The sequence below is a fragment of the Suricata suricatta genome, chromosome 11, assembly GCF_006229205.1.
Source record: "Suricata suricatta isolate VVHF042 chromosome 11, meerkat_22Aug2017_6uvM2_HiC, whole genome shotgun sequence".
Lineage (NCBI taxonomy): Eukaryota > Metazoa > Chordata > Mammalia > Carnivora > Herpestidae > Suricata > Suricata suricatta.
Window position 1 is genome coordinate 16861312 of NC_043710.1, and position 17517 is coordinate 16878828.

At 39.7% G+C, this 17517-nt stretch overlaps 1 protein-coding gene across 14 annotated transcripts in view; it reads left to right on the forward strand.

The window, feature by feature from the left end:
• The window catches only part of PHF21A (PHD finger protein 21A), a 191786-nt gene that overhangs the window by 154355 nt on the left and 19914 nt on the right, over window positions 1–17517 (forward strand). For all 14 annotated transcript variants that reach the window (XM_029956072.1, XM_029956081.1, XM_029956071.1 and 11 more), the window contains one exon: window positions 15659–15757. In XM_029956072.1, coding sequence (XP_029811932.1) covers window positions 15659–15757 — 99 coding nt within the window. The remainder of the gene's footprint in view (window positions 1–15658; window positions 15758–17517) is intronic.

The following is a 17517-nucleotide window of genomic DNA, read 5'->3' on the forward strand; positions in this document are numbered from 1 at the left end:
TATTTAAACACTGTATAAGCAAAAAAAATAACACCTGCAGGGCAACTTCACCTCTGGATAATAGTTTGTAATCTCTGATAGAGACCAGACTTTTAGCTTACCCCATTTTTTGTTTTGGGTTTGTTTTTGTTTTTTGTTTTTTGTTTTTTCAGTTTCCCCAGTTCTTTTTTAACTGAGGTGAAATTCACACCACATAAAATTAACCATGTTGAAATGAACAATCCGGTGGCGTTTAGTACATCCCGTGTTGTGCAACCACCACCTCTGTCTAGTTCCAAACCCTTTTTATTACTCTAAAATAAAACCCAGTTTCTATTAAATAATTTCTCTCCATTCGTTCCTCTTTCTGCCACTGGCAGCTACCAATCTGCTTTTTTGTCTCTATAGATTTACCTGTTCTGGGATTTCATTTGGAGGGAATCATATAATATGTGGCCTTTTGTGTCTGGCTTCTTTCAGTTAGCCCAGTGTTTTCTAGACAGGTATCAGTAGTTCATTTCTTTTTAATGGCTGACTAATAGTGCATAGTATGTATATACCATAACTTGTTTATCCATTCATCCGTTGACGGACATTTGGGTTATTTCTACCTTTTGGCTATTGGGAATGGCATTGCTATGAATATTCACGTGCAGACATTTGTTTGAATACCTCCTTTCCATTCTTTGGGGTTACATATATACCTAAGAGTGGAATTATTCGATCGTGTGACAATTCTGTGTTTAACTTTTTGAGGAACCGCCAAACTGTTTCCACAGCAGCTGAATCATTTTCCACTCCCACCAGTAATGTGTGAACATGCTGTTTTCTCCAGATCCTTGGTAATACTGACTATTTTCCCTTTTTAAAAAATACAGCCATCCTAGTGGGTGTGAAGTGGTATTGCGTTGTGAGTTTGATTTGCATTTCATTAATGATTAATGTTGTTGGACATCTTTCATGTGCTTTTTGGCCATTTGTGTATTTTCTTTAGAGAAATATCCACATTCTTTGCCAGTTTCTATATTGGGTTGTTTGTCTTTGTTGTTGAGTTGTAACGTTCTTTGTATAATCCGGATACTAGATTCTTATCAGATACATGATTTGCAGGTATTTTCTTCCATTCTGTAGGTTGTCTTTTCACTTTTTACTTTCTGGAAGCCTGTGTTTTCTTCATTTATGGATAATGCACTTTGATATACAAAACTTTTTAATTTTGATGAAGTCCAATTTATCAGTTTTTTCCTTTTGTTGCTTGTGTTTTTGGTGTCCTATCTAGGAATCCATGGTGACATCTTAGAAAATGAAGATTTACCTTTAATTTTTCTTCTAAGAAGTTGTATGGTTTTAGCTCTTATATTTAGGTTAGTAGTTTACTTTGACTTATTTTTTGTGTATAGTATGAGATAAAGGTCCAGCTTAATTCTTTCAGTTGTCCAAGCACCATTTGTTGAAGAGACTATTCTCTCCCCATTTGAATGATTATGGCACCATTGTTGAAAACCAATTGGCAGTTGATGCATGAATTTATTTCTGGACTCTCAATCCTATTCTTTTGGTCTGTAGCTCCGTCTTAGTGCCAGTACCTACCACACTGTCTTAATTACTGTTAATTTATAGTAAGTTTTTTTAAAAAGTTTTTAAATGTTTTATTTATTTTTGATACAGAGAGAGACAGAGCATGAGAGGGGGAGGGTCAGAGAGAGAGGGAGACACAGAATCCGAAGCAGGCTCCAGGCTCTGAGCTAGCTGTCAGCACAGAGCCCGACGCGGGGCTTGAACCCACGAACGTGAGGTCTGACCTGAGCCGAAGTCAGAGGCTTAACCAACTGAGCCACCCAGGCGCCCCTATAGTAAGTTTTGACATTGGGAAGTGTGAGTCCTCCAAAGTTTTTCTTTCTCGTTGTTTTGGCTATTCAGGTTCCTTGCAATTCCTGCACGATTTTGAGAGTTGGCTTTTCCAATTCTAAGAACCAACTCTTGGTTTCCTTATCTGCTCAACTGTTTTTTTGGATTCTATATTGTTTATTTCTGCCCTGATCTTTATTATTTCTTTTCTTCTGCTGGGTTTGGGGTGCTCTTGCTGCCTCCCTTCTAGTTCCAGTAGGTGCTCAGTTAGATTTTGAATTTGTGCTTTTTCTAGTTTGTTGAAATTGGCCTGGATTGCAATATACTTTCATGGCTTTTTCTATTCTTAAATGTGGATGTCTTTCCATTTATTTAGCTTTATGTCTTTCAGCAGTGCCTTATAGTTTGCAGTGTTACAAGTCTTTTGTCTCCTTAAATTTATTCCTAGGTATTTTATTCCTTTGGATTCTATTATAAATGTAATTGTTTTCTTAATTTCCTATTACAATTGCTCATTACTGTTGTGTAGAAATACAGCTAATTTTTGCATTTATCTTGTACCTTGCAACTTTGCTGAATTTTTTTATTAGCTCTAGTAGTTGTTTTGTGGATTCTTTGGAATTTATGTAGGATCACATCCTCTGCAAATAGAGATAGGTTACATCACCCTTTCCAGTTTGGATGCCTTTTTTGCCTCTTCTTTCCTAATTGCTCTGACTAGAACTTCCACCATGATGTTGAATAGCCATGGTGAAAGTGGACATACTTCTCTTGTTCGTGATCTCTGAGCAAAACCTTCAGGTCTTCACCGTGGAGTGTGATGTTAGCTGTGGTTTCTCATAAATACCCTATATTTATAAAGTTGAGGAAGTTTCCTTCTGTTCCTAGCTTTCTGAGTGTTTTATCATGAATGAGTGTTGGATTCTGACAAATGCTTTTTTCTACATTTATTGAGATGATCATGTGTGGGGAAGTTGTCCTCAATTTTTAATGTGGTGTAGTACATTGGTTTTCTTATATCTTCCGTTCGTGGGATAAGTTCTACTTTGTCATGGTGTATCTTTTGAATATGGTGTTAGATTCAGTGTGCTAGTTTTTTATTAAAATTTTTTCACTAGGTAGCTTAGTCAGCTAGGCATCCAATTCTTGATTTCTGCTCAGGTTGTAATCTTATGGGGGATCGAGCCCTGTGTCAGGCTGTGTGCTGATTGTGTGGAGCCTGCTTGGGATTCTCTCTCTCCTTCTCTCTCTGTCCCTCCCTTGCTTGCATTCTCACTCTCTCAAAATAGATAAATTTTTTAAAAAATTAAAAGAATGTTTTACTATATTCATAAGGGACATTGGTCTGTAATTTTCAATTTTTGTGGCGTCTTTAGCTTTAATATCAAGGTAGGGCTGGCTTCATAGAACAAGTTAGGGAATGTTTTCCTCCTCTTCTGCTCTTTAGAAGAGTTTGAGAAGGATCAGTGTTCTTTAAATATTTGATAGAATTCACCAGTGAGGCTGTCTGGTTCTGGACTTTTCTTTTTGGAGAGGATTTTCATTACTGTTTCAATTCTTTAGCTATAACAGGCCTGTTGAGATTTTTCCAACACTTGAGTCAATTTTGGTAATTTTTATATTTATAGGAATTTGTCCATTGCATCTATATATTATTTAATTTGTTGGTAATTCTTCATTGTACTCTCTTCTGATCCTTTTTATTTCTGTAAGATAGGTAGTACTGTTCCCACCTCTCTTTATGATTTTTATTATTTCCGTCTTCTCTTTTTTTCTTAATCCAACTAAAGATTTCTCAATTTTGTTGATCTCTTCAAAGAATAAACTTTCGGGGTGCCTGGGGTGGCTCAGTCGGTTGAGAGTCCAACTGCGATTCAGGCCAGGATCTCAGGGTTTGTGAGTTCAAGCCCTGGGTTGGGCTCGCTGCTGTCAGCATAGAGCCTGCTTCAGATCCTTTGTCCCTCTCTCCCTCTCTCTCTCTCCCTTGTTCACTCTCACACTCTGTCTCTCAAAAAAAGAATAAACTTTTGATTTCATTAATTCTATTGATTTTCTGTTCTCTATTTCATTTATTTCTACTATAATTTTCATTATTTTCTTCCTTCTTCCAGCTTTGGGTTTAGTTCTTCTTTTTCTGCTTCCTCAAGGGTTTTTTAGTTCTTTAACATTTAAAGTTAGGTTATTGGTTTAGATCTTTTTTTTGTTTTATTTTTATTTATTTATTTTTTAAGTTTTGAGAGACAGCGCGAGCAGGGGAGGGTCGGAGAGAGAGGGAGACACAGAATCCGAAGCAGGCTCCAGGCTCTGAGCTGTCAGCACAGAGCCCGACACAGGCCTCCAGCCCACAAACTGCAAGATTATGACCTGAGCCAAAGCCGAAGCTTAACCGACTGAGCCACGCAGGCGCCCCAAGATCTTTTTATTTTTTAATGTAAACTGTTAAAACTGTAAATTTCCTCCCAAGCACTGTTTTCACTGTATCACATCAGTTTGGTATATTGTGTTTTCATTTTCATTCCCCTCAAAGTATTTTCTAATTTCCCTGGCGATTCCTTCTTTGACCCATTGGTTAATAAGAGTGTGTTTTTTAATTTCCACATGTTTTTAAGTTTCTAGTTTTCCTTTATTATTGCTTTCCAGCTTCTTTCTCTTATGGTCAGAGAAGATACTTTGTATGTTAAGTCTTCAGAAATTTATTAGGGTTTGTTTTGTGGCCTAGAACATGATTTGTTCTAGAGAATGTGTCATATATACTTGAGAAGAATGTGTGTTCTGTTGTTGTTGAGTGGACTGTTCTTTATATGTTTGTTAAATCTATGTGGTTTATACTGTTGTTCAAGTCCTCCATTTCCGTATTGATCTTCTATCTACATGTTCTGGTCTCTTGTCTTCTTCCCTTCTTCCTTCCTTCCCTCCTATCTTTCCTTCCTTGGTCCTAAAAGATTTTTAAGTAATTTCTACACCCAGCATGGAGCTCGAACTCATGACCCCAACATCAAGAGTTTCATGCTCTACCAACTAAGCCAACCAGGTGTCCCTTCTTTCCATTCTCTAAAGTGAAGTATTAAAGTCTCCAATTATTATTATAGAACTATTTTATTTCTTCATTCAGTTCTGTCAATATTTGCTTCATATTTTAATACTCTGTTGCTTGGTACATATATATTTAAAATTTGTCAATCTCCTTAATGAATTGACCCTTTTATCAATATATAATGACCTTCTTTGTCTCCTGTAATAATTTTTGACGTAAGGCAAATTCTTTTCTATAATTAGCATAGCCATCCATGTACTCTTTTGCTTAGTTTGCATGAACTATCTTTTTCCATCTTTTGACTTTCAACCTTCTTATATCTTTGGCTCTAAGATGAGTCTATTATAGACAGCATATATTTTGGATCATGTTTTTTTAATCCATTCTGCCACTCTCTGTCTTTTAATTGGTGGGTTGAACCCAGTTACGTTTAAAGTGACTGCTGATAGGAAATACCATTTTGCTGTTTGTTTTCTACATGACTTATGTCTTCTTTGTTCCTCAGTTACTCCAATACTGCCTCCTTTTGTGTTTGGTTTTTCTTTCTAGTGCATACTTTTGATGCCCTCCTTTCCTTTTCGGTATATATTTTAGCTATTTTCTCAGTGGTTACCATGGGGACTGCAGTTAGCATTCATAAATCTTTAACAGTGTAGTTTGAATTGATACCAGCTTAGCTTTAATAGTATACAAAAACTCTGTTCCTATACAGCTCTGCCCCTCCTTTCTGTTGCCACAAATTACATCTTTGTACATTGTATGCCCACTAATACAGATTTATAATTATTGTTTTATGTATTTCTCTTCTATCTCATACAGAAAACAAAAAGAGAAGTTACAAATCAAAGCTACAGTAACACTGGATTCTGTTTTTACCTGTGTAGTTTCCTTTACTGGAATTCTTATTTCTCTGTATGACTTTAAGGTACTGTCTATTGTCTTTTTATTTCAGCCTGACGAACCCCCTTTAGCATTTCTTTTAGGGCAGATCTACCAGCAATGAACTTCCTTAGCTTTTTGCAGGATATAGCGTTCTTGGTTGATAGTGATTTTCTTTCAGCGTTTTAGGTAATCCCCCTGCTGCTGGCCTCTGGTTTCTGGGGAGAAGTTGGCTACTAACCATATTGAGGACCGTTTCTGTGTGATGCAGCACTTCTGGCTTGCTGCTTTCAAGACTCTCTCTTGCTTTTGGCTTTTGACAGTGTAACCATCATGTATCTCACTGTGAATACTTATTTTTTTATTATAATCTTTGTAATGGCAACAGAAATTATTTTATTTTTAAATTTTTAATAATTTTTAAGCTTTTATTTTAATTCCAGCCAGTTAACATACTGGTTTTAGGGGTACATTCTAGGGAGCCAGCAGTTTCATACGTCACCTGTTGCTCATCACAACAAGGGCCCTGCTTAACCCCATTCACCTATTTCAGCCATCCCCCCACCAACCTCCCCTCTAGGATCCATCAGCTTGTTCTCTATAATTACATGTCTGGTTCTTCATTTGTCTTTCTCTTTTTTTTCCCCTTCCCCAGTTCATGTTTGCTCTCTCTCTCTCTCTGTCAAAAATAAAAACTTTAAAAATATTTTAAAAAGAAAATGGCAAGATTTTCTTCTTTCTTATGGCTAAATGATGTTCCATTGTCTCTGTGTGTCTTTATGTGTGTCTTTATCCACTTATCCAACAGAGGAGTGCATGTATTTCTTTGAGTTAGTGTTTTTGTTTTCTTTGGGTAAATACCCACCAGTGTGGGTATTTTTAACTTTTTTTTAACTTTTTGAGGAACCTCCATACTGTTATCCCCCCCAAAAGTACAAGAGGGTTCCTTTTACTCCACATCTTCACCAACACCTGTTGTTTCTTGTGTTACTGATTTTAGCCTTTCTGATAGGTGTGAGGAGATATCTCAGTGTAGTTTTGATTTGCATTTCCCCAGTGGTAAGTGATGATGAACATCTTTTCATGTATGTGTTGGCCATCTGGATGTTGTCTTTGGAGAAATGTCTGTTCATGTCTTCTGCCCATTTTTTCATTGGACTATTTTTTGGATGTTGACTTTTATAAGTTCTTTATATATTTTGGATACTTTATCAGATATGTCATTTGCAAATAGTGGAAGTTTTACTTCTTACTTATCAATTTGGATAACTTTTATTACTTTTTGTTGTCTGATTGCTCTGGCTGGGACTTCCAGTACTATGGTGAATAAACGTGGTGAGAGGGCACATCTTTGTCTTGTTCCTGACCTTGGAGGCAAAGCTCTCAGTTTTTCCTCATTGAGCATGATACTAGCTGTGGGGGTTTTTCTATATGGCTTTTATTATGTTGAGGTATGTTCCCTCTAAACCAACTTTATTGAGGGTTTTTATCGTGAATGGATGTTGTACTTTGTCAAATGCTTTCTCTGCATCTACTGAAGTGATCTTATGGTTCTTCCCTTTCTGTTATTGATGTGATATATTACATTGATTGATTTGTAAATATTGAACCATTCCTGCAACCTAGAAGTAAATCCAACTGGTTGTGGTGAATGATTTTTTTAAAGTATTGTTGAATTCATTTTTCTATTATTTTGTTGAGGATTTTTGCATCTAGTTTCATCTTGGATATTTGGTCTGTAGTTCTCTTTCTTAATGGTCTCTTTATCCAGTTTTGGCATCAGGATAATGCTGGCCTCATAGAATTAATTTGGAAATTTTCTTCCCTTTTCTATTTTTTTTTTGAATAGTTTGAGAAGAAGAGGTATTAACTCTTATTTAAATGTTTGCTAGAATTCATCCGCAAAGCCCATCTAGTCCTGGACTTTTGTATATTGGGAGTTTTTTGATTACTGATTAAATTTCTTTGCTGGTTTTTAGTCTGTTCAAATTTTCTATTTCTTCCTGTTTCAGTTTTGGTAGTTCATATGTTTCTAGGAATGTATCCATTTCTTCTGGTTGTCCAGTTTGTTGGCATATAGCTTTCCACAATATTCTCTTATAATTGTTTGTATTTCTGTGTTGTTGGTGCTCTATCATTTGTGATTCTATTTATTTGGGTCCTTTCTCTTTTTTCCCCCGGTAAGTCTGGTTAAGGGTTTATCAATTTTATTGATTTTTGTTTTCAGAGAACCAGCTCTTGGTTTCATTGATCTGTTCTGTTGTTGTTTATAGTTTCTATATTACTTATTTCTGCATAATCTATATATTATTTTCTTCTTTCTACTGGTGTTAGGTTTTGTTTGTTTTTCTTTTTATAGCTCTGTTAGGTGTAAGGTTGGGTTGTTCATTTGAGATTTTTCTTGCTTCTTGAGGTAGGCCTGTATTGCTGTAAACTTTCCTCTTAGAACCTGTTTTGCTACTTCCCAGAGAAAACTTTGCACCATTGTGTTTTAGTCTTCATTTGTTTTTGTGTTCTCTTTTGATTCTTCCTTTATTTCCTGGTTAGCCTATTAATTGTTTAGTAGTGTATTACGTAACTTCCAGGTATTTGTGGTGTTTCCATCTTTCCAGATTTTTTCTTGTGGGTGACTTCTAGTTTCATAAAGTTGTGGTCAGACAAGATGCATGGTATGTCTTTGATCTTTTTGAATTTGTTGAAGCTTTTTTTGTGGGCTAATATGTGGTCATTCTGGAGAGTGTTCTGTGTGCACTTGAAAAGAGTGTGCATTCTGCTGTTTTAAGATGGAATGTTCTGAATATATCTGTTAAGTCCATCTGTTCCAGTGTGTCATTCAAAGCTACTGTTTCCTTATTGATTTCTGTTTGGATGATCTGTCCATCACTGTAAGTGGGGTGTGAAAGTCCCTTCTATTATTGTATTACTATTGATTAGTTCCTTTATGTTTGTTACTGTTTGATACATTTGGGTGCTTTCCTGTTGAGTGCATAAATATTTACAGTTGTTTTATCTTCTTGTTGGATAGTGCCCTTATTATTATTTAGTGTCCTTCTTTGTCTCTTGTTACCGTGTTTGTTTTAAAAAATCTATTTTAGGGGCACCTGGGTGGCTCATCAGTTAAGCGTCCAACTCTTGGTTTTGGCTCAGGTCATGATCTTGCAGTTCATGTGTTCGAGACCCACACTGAGCTCCACTCTGACAGTGCAGAGCCTGCTTGGGATTCTCTTTTCTTCCATCTCTACCCCTCCTCTGCTCGTCTCTCTCAAAGTACATAAATAAACTTAAAAAATTAATAAAATCTATTTTATTGATATAAATATTACTACTCTGGCTTTCTTTTGATGTTTACTTCATTTGCATGATAGATGTTTCTCCATACCCTCACTTCGAATCTGTAGGTGCCTTTGGGTCTAACATGAGTCTCTCTTAGACAGCATGTAGATGGGCCTTGTTTTTTTAAATCCATTCTGTCCCCCTGTGTCTTTTGATTGGAGTATTTACTTCATTTATATTCAAAGTAATTATTGATAGATATTTATTGTCATTTTATTACCTGTCTTATGGTTGTTTCTGAAGATTTTCTCTGATCCCCTCTTGTCTTTCTTTCCTTTGGTAATTTTATTTAGTGATGTATTTGGATTTCTTTCTCTTTATTCTTTGCGTATTTATTCATGATATTGGATCTATGGTTACCATTAGGTTGGTATGTGGCCTCGTCTGCATATAGCAGGCTGTATTATAAATTGATGATTGTTTAAGCTTGAACCCATTGTTTTCTCCTCTCCTTCCCACATTTTAGGTATATGTGATTATGTTTTACACCCTTTTTGTATGAGTTTTTTGACTGATTTTCTTAATAGAAATATTCACTTTCACTTCTTTTGTGTTTCCTACCTCTCTACTGTCACTTTTTGTCTCTCCTACTCAAAAAGTCCCCTTTAATATCTCTTGCAGGGCTGGTTTAGTGGTCATGAGCTCCTTTAGTTTTTATTTGCCTAGGAAACTCTTTATCTCTCTTTCCATTCGGAATCATAGCCTTGCTAGATAGAGAATTTTTGGCTGTAGAATTTTCCCATTCACCACTTTGAATGCCACTCCATTCTGGCTTTCAAAGTTTCTGTGGAAAGTCTCCTGCTAGCCTGATAGGTGTTCCCTTGTAAGTTACTGACTTCTTTTGTCTTGCTGCTTTTAAATTTTTTTCTTATCACTATTTTTTGCCAATTTAAATATGTCTCTGTATGGGTCTGCTTTTGCTGATTTTGATGGGAGATTTCTGTGACTCCTGGATCTGGATATTGGTTTCTTACCCCAGATTAGAGATGTTTTCAAATATTTTTTTTTCTTCAAATAAGTTTTCTGCTCCCTCCCCCATCCTCTTTCTTCCTTTTCTGGGACTCCTATATTAGGAATGTTACTGTATTTGATGGAGTCACTGAGTTCCCTAAATGTATTCTTATTTTGCATAATATTTTTTTTGTTGTGCTTGATTACTTTCCATTACTCTGTGTTCTAGGACATTAATTCATTCTTCTGCTTCTTCCAGCCTACTGTTCATTCCACCAAACCTACTTTTCATTTCATTTACTGAGGCTTTATCTTTGCTATGTTAGTCCTTATCTCTGCGTTAAGGATCTCACTCATATCTTCCACTCTTTTTCTCAAGTTCAGTGAGTATCCTTATGAGCACTGCTTTCATTCTCTATCAGGCATGTTACTTATATCTGTTTTGCTTAGATCTCTGACTCTGGCCTTGTCCTTTCATTTGGGATAGATAAATGTCTCTATGTCCTCATTTTGTCTGCCTCTCTGTTTCTGTTTATGCGTGGTAAGAAACTCAGCTGTGTCTTCTGCTCTCGAAGGCGGTGACTTTATGAAGAAGAGGTCCTGGAGTGCCCTGCAGTGCAGTGCTCCCTGCTCACCAGAACCTGGCACTTCAGGAGAGTATCCTGCATGTTGCTTACGCTCTGCTGTTGTGTCTGAGTCACTGCCTTTCAGTGCAGAGGTTTGTACTGACCCTGCCTGTTGTGGGCTGTGCTTGCTCTCTGTGGTGTTAGCGGGACCCAGGCAGGCCACGTTGGAGGGGTCGTGCCTGCTGGGGAACTTGTGAGGGGGATGGCAGTGTTAGCACAGTTTGCGCTGGGCCACTGGTCCTATGGGCAATCTCCCAAAGCGCTCTGGGGACTGCGTGCCTGGCTGGCCAGGGGAGTGAGGTGGCCGCAGCTGGGCCTGGTGCATGATCACAGGGGCACGCTGTGGAAACGGTGCACTCGGACTGGCTGAAATGTGCACGCTAACAAAATTTGCCCTGAGCCCAAGGCCAGGGCTTGCAAGCTTAGAGTGGGTGAGTCTGCTGGAAAGCTCATGGGCGTGGTGCCCCTGCCAGCTGGTTAGGTAGCAGGTGTCTATGCAGTGCTGCCTTCCACAGTTCTGTGTTTATGCTGCGGGTTGGGAGGGTGGCGGGGAACGGCCTCTGCCAGCTCCGTCATTTTCAGAAAAGTCCCCCCAGCATGCTTCAAAATCAGTGTGAACGGATCCGGATCCATCTCCCGTTTGCCCCCAGGGTTGTGTTGTGCAAATTGCCATCTTTATGTTACCACTTGGCTCAGGTCGCTGTCTCTTTATGGGTGGCCACCTGACTCTCACCCTCATCCTGGCGCACCCAGTGTTGAGTCAGCTGATTTTTAAATCTTCAGGCTCCAAGTCCCACTGATTTTAAAACTCATGGAATTCAGCCCTGTTTTTAAAGCCAAACGTTATGGGGATCAGTCTTCCACATGTGAGCTCCCTGGCATCAGGGCCCATTTCTCTGCCCTCTCCATGCACACAGCTCACTCTCTCCTGCCGGCAGCCTCCCTCTGCTTTTCTGACCTTCCTAACCTTTCAGATGCAGCTGCTTCTTTATATTTAGTGGTAGAATTTATTGTTCCAGTCTTCAGATTGCATTCCGGTTTTCTGACTTGGATATAGTTGAAATCTGGTTCTAAGTGTAGGGACAGGGAGAACTCAGGGGCCTCCTGCTCTGCCATCTTCCCACAGACTGTGAATGCCCTTGAGTTTACTCTACATGGATGTCACAGAGCTTCTTGGATGTGTAGACTTCTGTCTTTCATCCAATGTGGGAGGTTTTGAGTTCTTAGTCCTTCAGGTGTTATCTCTGTTTGTCCTGTCCCCTAGGAGTCCAGGATGTGTGTTTTGATGATGTCCCACAGGTCCCTTAGGCTCCATTCATTTTTCTTCATGTTTTTTTTCTGTTCCTCAGACTGGATAATTTCAGTTGTCCTGTCTTAAACTTCACTGGTTCTTTCTTTAGCCTGAACCCTTCTGGAAAAGTTTTCATTTCAGCTTTTATACTTTTCAGCTCCAGAGTTTCTATTTGGTTTCTTTCAATAATTTCTATGTCTTTTATTGGCAGTGCCTTTTTTTTTTTTTTTTTGGTGAGAAATTGTTCTCCTGGTTTCTTTCAGTTCTTTGTCCATGGATTCCGTTAGCTTTTTGATCATATTTAAGACACTTAGTTTTTCTCTAGAGAGTCTATAGAATGTCTGGGCTTCCTTAAGGCCAGTTTTTGTTGATTTTTTTTCCCCCTACAAATGGACCATACCTTCCTGTTTCTTTGTATGCCTTCCAGTTTTTTGTTGAAAACTCTTTATTTTGAAATTACAATGTGAGAACTCTGGAAATTAGATTCTCTTCCCACCCAAGGGTTTGCTGTTATTGAGGCTGCAGTTATCTGTTTAGTACCTTTACCAAACTGTTTTAGCAAAAACTGTATTTCTTGTCATGTACAGTCACTGAACTCTGTTCTGTTGTCTCAGTGGTCAGCTAGTGACCTGACAGATTTTCTTAAAACAACTGGATCCGAAAAGACAAAATTAAAAAATAAAAAATAACAACAACAACAGCAATAATAACTAAATTAAAAAACACACCGAACAACTTTCCCAGTCTTTGCGGATTGGCTCTGAGCAGGGCTACCTCTTCAGTGCCGAGCCCGGCCGTCTGGAGCTCTGCCTCAGCCGGCACGTCTTCCTGCGGCACAGCTCAGAGATCAGCCAGCATGTCAACCTGGAGTTCTCTCACGTCTTTCCTGAGCATGCATCTAGCCCTGGGAATGTGCAGTACACTCTGGACTCCCCGGGACGTGCGACAGCCCTTCAAAGCCATTAGTCTTTCCAGAATCTTCCTCAGCCTCCTCTTTCCCAGGCCTTTGGCTCTGTCCGCTGTATATTTCCATCCCCTGTCCCTTACACCAGGTAATATGGGGAACAGGTATCTTTAGACGCTTTCATCAGATGCCACCCCAAAAGTCACTTCAGCCTAAGGTGGGCAAAACAGAGGTCCGCCCCTGTCCCGGTCCTCAGGGAACCACCACACAGGTCAGAATGCACACCCACAAGTTTTTGAGGACGAGGTCCATGTTGTTTTCCTCGGCCTCACTAGGAACACAGGTTGCCATCTGCAAAGCGCTCTGCCTGAGCTGTGGCACGGGGATTTGTAGGTAGGTAAGGAAAAATGCTTTCTTAGTGAAATTTCGCAGTTTCTTTCTTCAGTAAGTGTCCCCCTGGTTGCTATAAGGTTTTTATTAGATTCCAGAATTCTAAAAAGTGGATTCTGTTTTTGCCAGCTTAATGATTGCTTCAGTGGAAGGACTGATTCTTAGAGCTCCCCATTCTGCCGTTTCTGTCACTCCCCCAACCCTAATGTTTTTGGTTTGCTTTAAGCAGCTTAAAACAACAAACATTTATTATCCCATATAGCTCGTGAGGGTCAGGAGCCAGCTTGCGTCTTAGCTGGGTGGTTCTGCCTCAGGGTCCCTCGTAAGTTTGCGCCGAACTAGTACCCAGGGCGGTAGTCCTCTCGAGGCCGCACGGGGGCTGCGTAACCCACTTCCCAGCTCGGTCGCGTGGCTGTTGGCAGGCCTCGCCGCGCCCTGGCTGCCGGCCGAGCCTCGTTCCTCTGCGCCGGACCTCCGCGCCGTGCTGTCCGCAGCGGGGCCTGGTTCCCCCGGAACGGGAGCTCCGTGACGGACAGACCTCTCTTCCTGTACCCAGCCCTGAGGTGACTGTGCTCTTCTGAGTGAGAGAGAAAACTTGAACCCTGAGAGATCCTTAGTGGAGAAGAATCCGCTTGCCTTTTCCCAGAGGCATTACCACGGTGTGTCTCCCTCAGCCTTAGAGATGGAACCAAGAGAGCCCAAGGAATTTCACAGAACCTTGGAGTGGAGCGGCAGACCCTTCCAGCTGACCTCTTATCCCCCCTCCCTCAAACTTCCTGCCCTTCCTCAGAAAGCTATGAGAATAAGCTTTCTGGACACCCAGGGCCTTTAAAGGTGATGCCATGACCGACGCCCCCACTGTGCACCCTTGTAGATGTATTTTATGGTTTGTTTTATGGAGGAGATGTGTCCTCTTTGTTTAAAAAAATGTGTGTGTGTGAGCAAAGTGAGTGAGTGTTCTGGAAGACATTGTATTAGGTAGGCACAGAGGACTGCAAATGTGAATAGAACAGCGTCTTCTCTCAAGTAGCTTATCATAGAGAGGAGGAAATAGAATAGGGCATTGGGCAAATATAAAATATCAAGAGGCACCTGGGTGGTTCAGTAGGTTAAGTGTCCAACTCTTGGTTTGTGCGCAGGTCATGATCTCACGGTTCGTGGGTTCGAGCTCTGCATCGGGCTCTGCACTGACAGCACCAAGTCTGCTTGGGATTCTCTGTCTCCCTCTCTCTGCTCCTCCCTGCTCGCACATGTCCTTGCTCACTTGCTCTCTCTCTCTCAAAAATAAATAAGTATAGTATAAACATTAAAAAACTATCAGCATTTGCCCCAGGACAGTGTTTGCCACAGTATTGAGAAGGCAGATGTTCACATTCTCCTAAAGTAATAATATGAGCAGCAGAAGGAAAATATCGAAGTGGCTAGGAAAGTGAAAGATCTTTGTGATTGTATTTGTCCTTAGGATCTAGTAGCATATTTCACAACATAATGATTTTTGAGAACTTCTGCTGTCCTTACAGGACGGAATCCTACTCATCAGTATTCACAGTTTTACCCTCGTTTATTTAATTACTTGTTGCCATACAAAAAGACCATTAGCATCCACATGTTTGTTTTTTTTAATTTGAAAAAGTAGGTTTGTGTTCCCAGTTTTATACCCACTATTCTAATATCATTTCAGTATTTACAGAGGGGTTCACAAAATGAATTAGCCCCTGGATCATAATAATAGTAATGCAAGCCAAGTCTACCAGTTCGCTGGGTGCCATTGTTCTTGACGATGATAAGCTACTAGTGTTCTTTTGTTGGAGTGGATGCATCTGGAAGACAGAGTTGGGAGTAGTCGGATTGTTAGCCTCTTACAAGATGATCTTTTCTTGGCAAGTGCCTCTCTCCTAATGGATGCTACAGGCAGATGTTAAATATCCCAGTGGAGGGTAGTTCTGCCTCTTCCCTTAGGTGATAGTTGGAACTGGAAATAGAAGAATGTGTATGCAAGATTTATTTTTTAACATTATTCAGATCTTAAGCTTGCAATGGACTGGAGTTTGACCCGTATGTAACCAGAATGGGCTCGCTCTGGAAAACTGTCCCTACATCCTAATATACATTGAAATCAGAGCATCCTATACTAGTTTTTATACATAGGAATTAAGCTGTAGATTTTTCTGTTTGTGTAATTTAGACTATTACAGTTACAGATTCATATCTACTCTAGTTATACAATTTAATTATTTCAGCTAGGGCGTTAAATTTTACTTTTCCCCATTCCAAAGTGTAATCCATATTATCTCCTTTATTAATGTGTTTCCAATGTGAGCATGTTCTTTTTTTCTTCTTTGCTGTCTGTAGTCAAATTGTGTTTTCATTTTTTTTTAATGAAAAGTGAATTCTGAATTTCCATTTAACTTTTCCTTCCCCAGACCATTAAATCCCACACGGAAGCAGATGAGAAGCAAACAGAGAGCCGTACTGTCACTCCGCCTGCCGCACCCAAACCAAAGCGGGAGGAGAACCCTCAGGTAGGCCTCGCCCTCCAAGGCATGGCTCAGTCTATAAGATGTGACTTCTTCTCACAAACCAGGAGAGACGCTTGCTCTCCGAATCACTTGATTTTCCCTTTCTTATGCTTCCACACGATTCAATAATGTAATCACCAAGTCGCTTTGGCCTGAGGTAGATTGTGTCCATGAGTGTCCCTGAGCTGGCAGGCAGGCATTTCATGCACAGCTTACAAATTTGAAATGGAAGATTAGCGATCATTTTCCCAGGTATCCCACTGCATTCCTCCTGATAATTCTGTGGTGTTTGTCTCAGCCAACGTTTCCAAGAGGTCCAGCAGTTCACTCAGCTGAGGTCTGCTTATGTTACTGATCATAGTTGTTACATGTGCACTTTTGTTACTACCATTATATTGCACCAGGTTCTCAAATCCCAAATGAATCAGTAGCCCAAAAGTAGTTCGCTGAAGCCTAACAGTAGGGATGAAAATAGTAACATCTGTACGTAACCTACGATAGAGTTACAAACTCAGGTAGCAAACAGGACTGGTACAAATACAGAATATAAATTCATGTGTTCCTTAGACAAGAGAATTTTTTAGTTTGGCTTTTGCATAAGCAGCTCTAAAAGAAGAATGTGTATCGGTAATATGATGATGAAGCGCCAATAGTTGGATTTCATTAGACCAGCAGTCTATTTCCCTGTGTCCTCAGTGCCTTCTTTTTAATGAAACCCTTCAGTGAGTGAGTGGCATGAAGCCATCAGAGCCTCATGTCTTTTCTTTAGGCAGTGATTTATTAAGTCAAGTTCAGGTTTTTTCAAGACAAGTACAAATTATAATTCTTTCTGATATGAAATGGATTAATTTTTAACTTATCTTTAAAAAAGGGATCAAAACTTGAACCAGAAAGAAGTACCAGTGATGCAAATTGCTGAGGAACTTACGAAGTCATCCACAGAATTATCAAAGGAAGCCAGAGGATGTCTTCCGTGGGTGGCCTAGTGTGCGCAAGCAAACCCCCCGAGTGTAGTGGTGGATATTGCACTTCTAACTGGTGAAATCACTGCCATCGGGAGAATAAATTAGTTCTTGGCAAACGTGTGATACGTAGATGAGGCAGAAGTTCTTGACAACTTTGTATTTCCTTTCACTAGAAATCTATCACAGAGGAGAGGAGATTTTTTTTTCACCTAATAATTTTTTTGTGAGCTTCATCCAGCTGGTCAAGATGAGTTGGATGTGACTGGCCAAGAAGAGCAGTGTTACTTGATCAAAAGGAGGTGCCTCTGTGTGTCAGTCCACACACTGCTTTGTTAACAGAGAGCAGTTGGCAGACAGCCTTCTTATCTTGATTAAGTTGTGAAGAGTAGTGGAAAGTTGGAATGTAGCTAATTGCCAGTCACAAAATGTATGCCATTTCGGCATGGCTGCAAGTCCCAAGGGTGCTTGCTAAAGTACCCTGGCCGTCAGGGGCATAGGTGCCCACCTAAGTTCTTTGTCCTAAATTTTTTTTTCTTTTTTTAAATTTATTTTTGAGAGACAGAGACAGCACAAGCAGGGGAGGGTCAGAGAGAGAGGCAGACACAGAATCCAAAGGAGTCTACAGGCTCTGAGCTAGCTGTCAGCACAGAGCCCGATGTGTGGCTTGAACCCATGAACTGTGAGATCATGACCTGAGCTAAAGTCAGAAGCTTAATCAACTGAGCCACCCAGGCGCCCCCTTAAATAAGAAATAAAATAAAAACATTTCTTCAGAACTCTGAGAGTACCAGTAAAGGA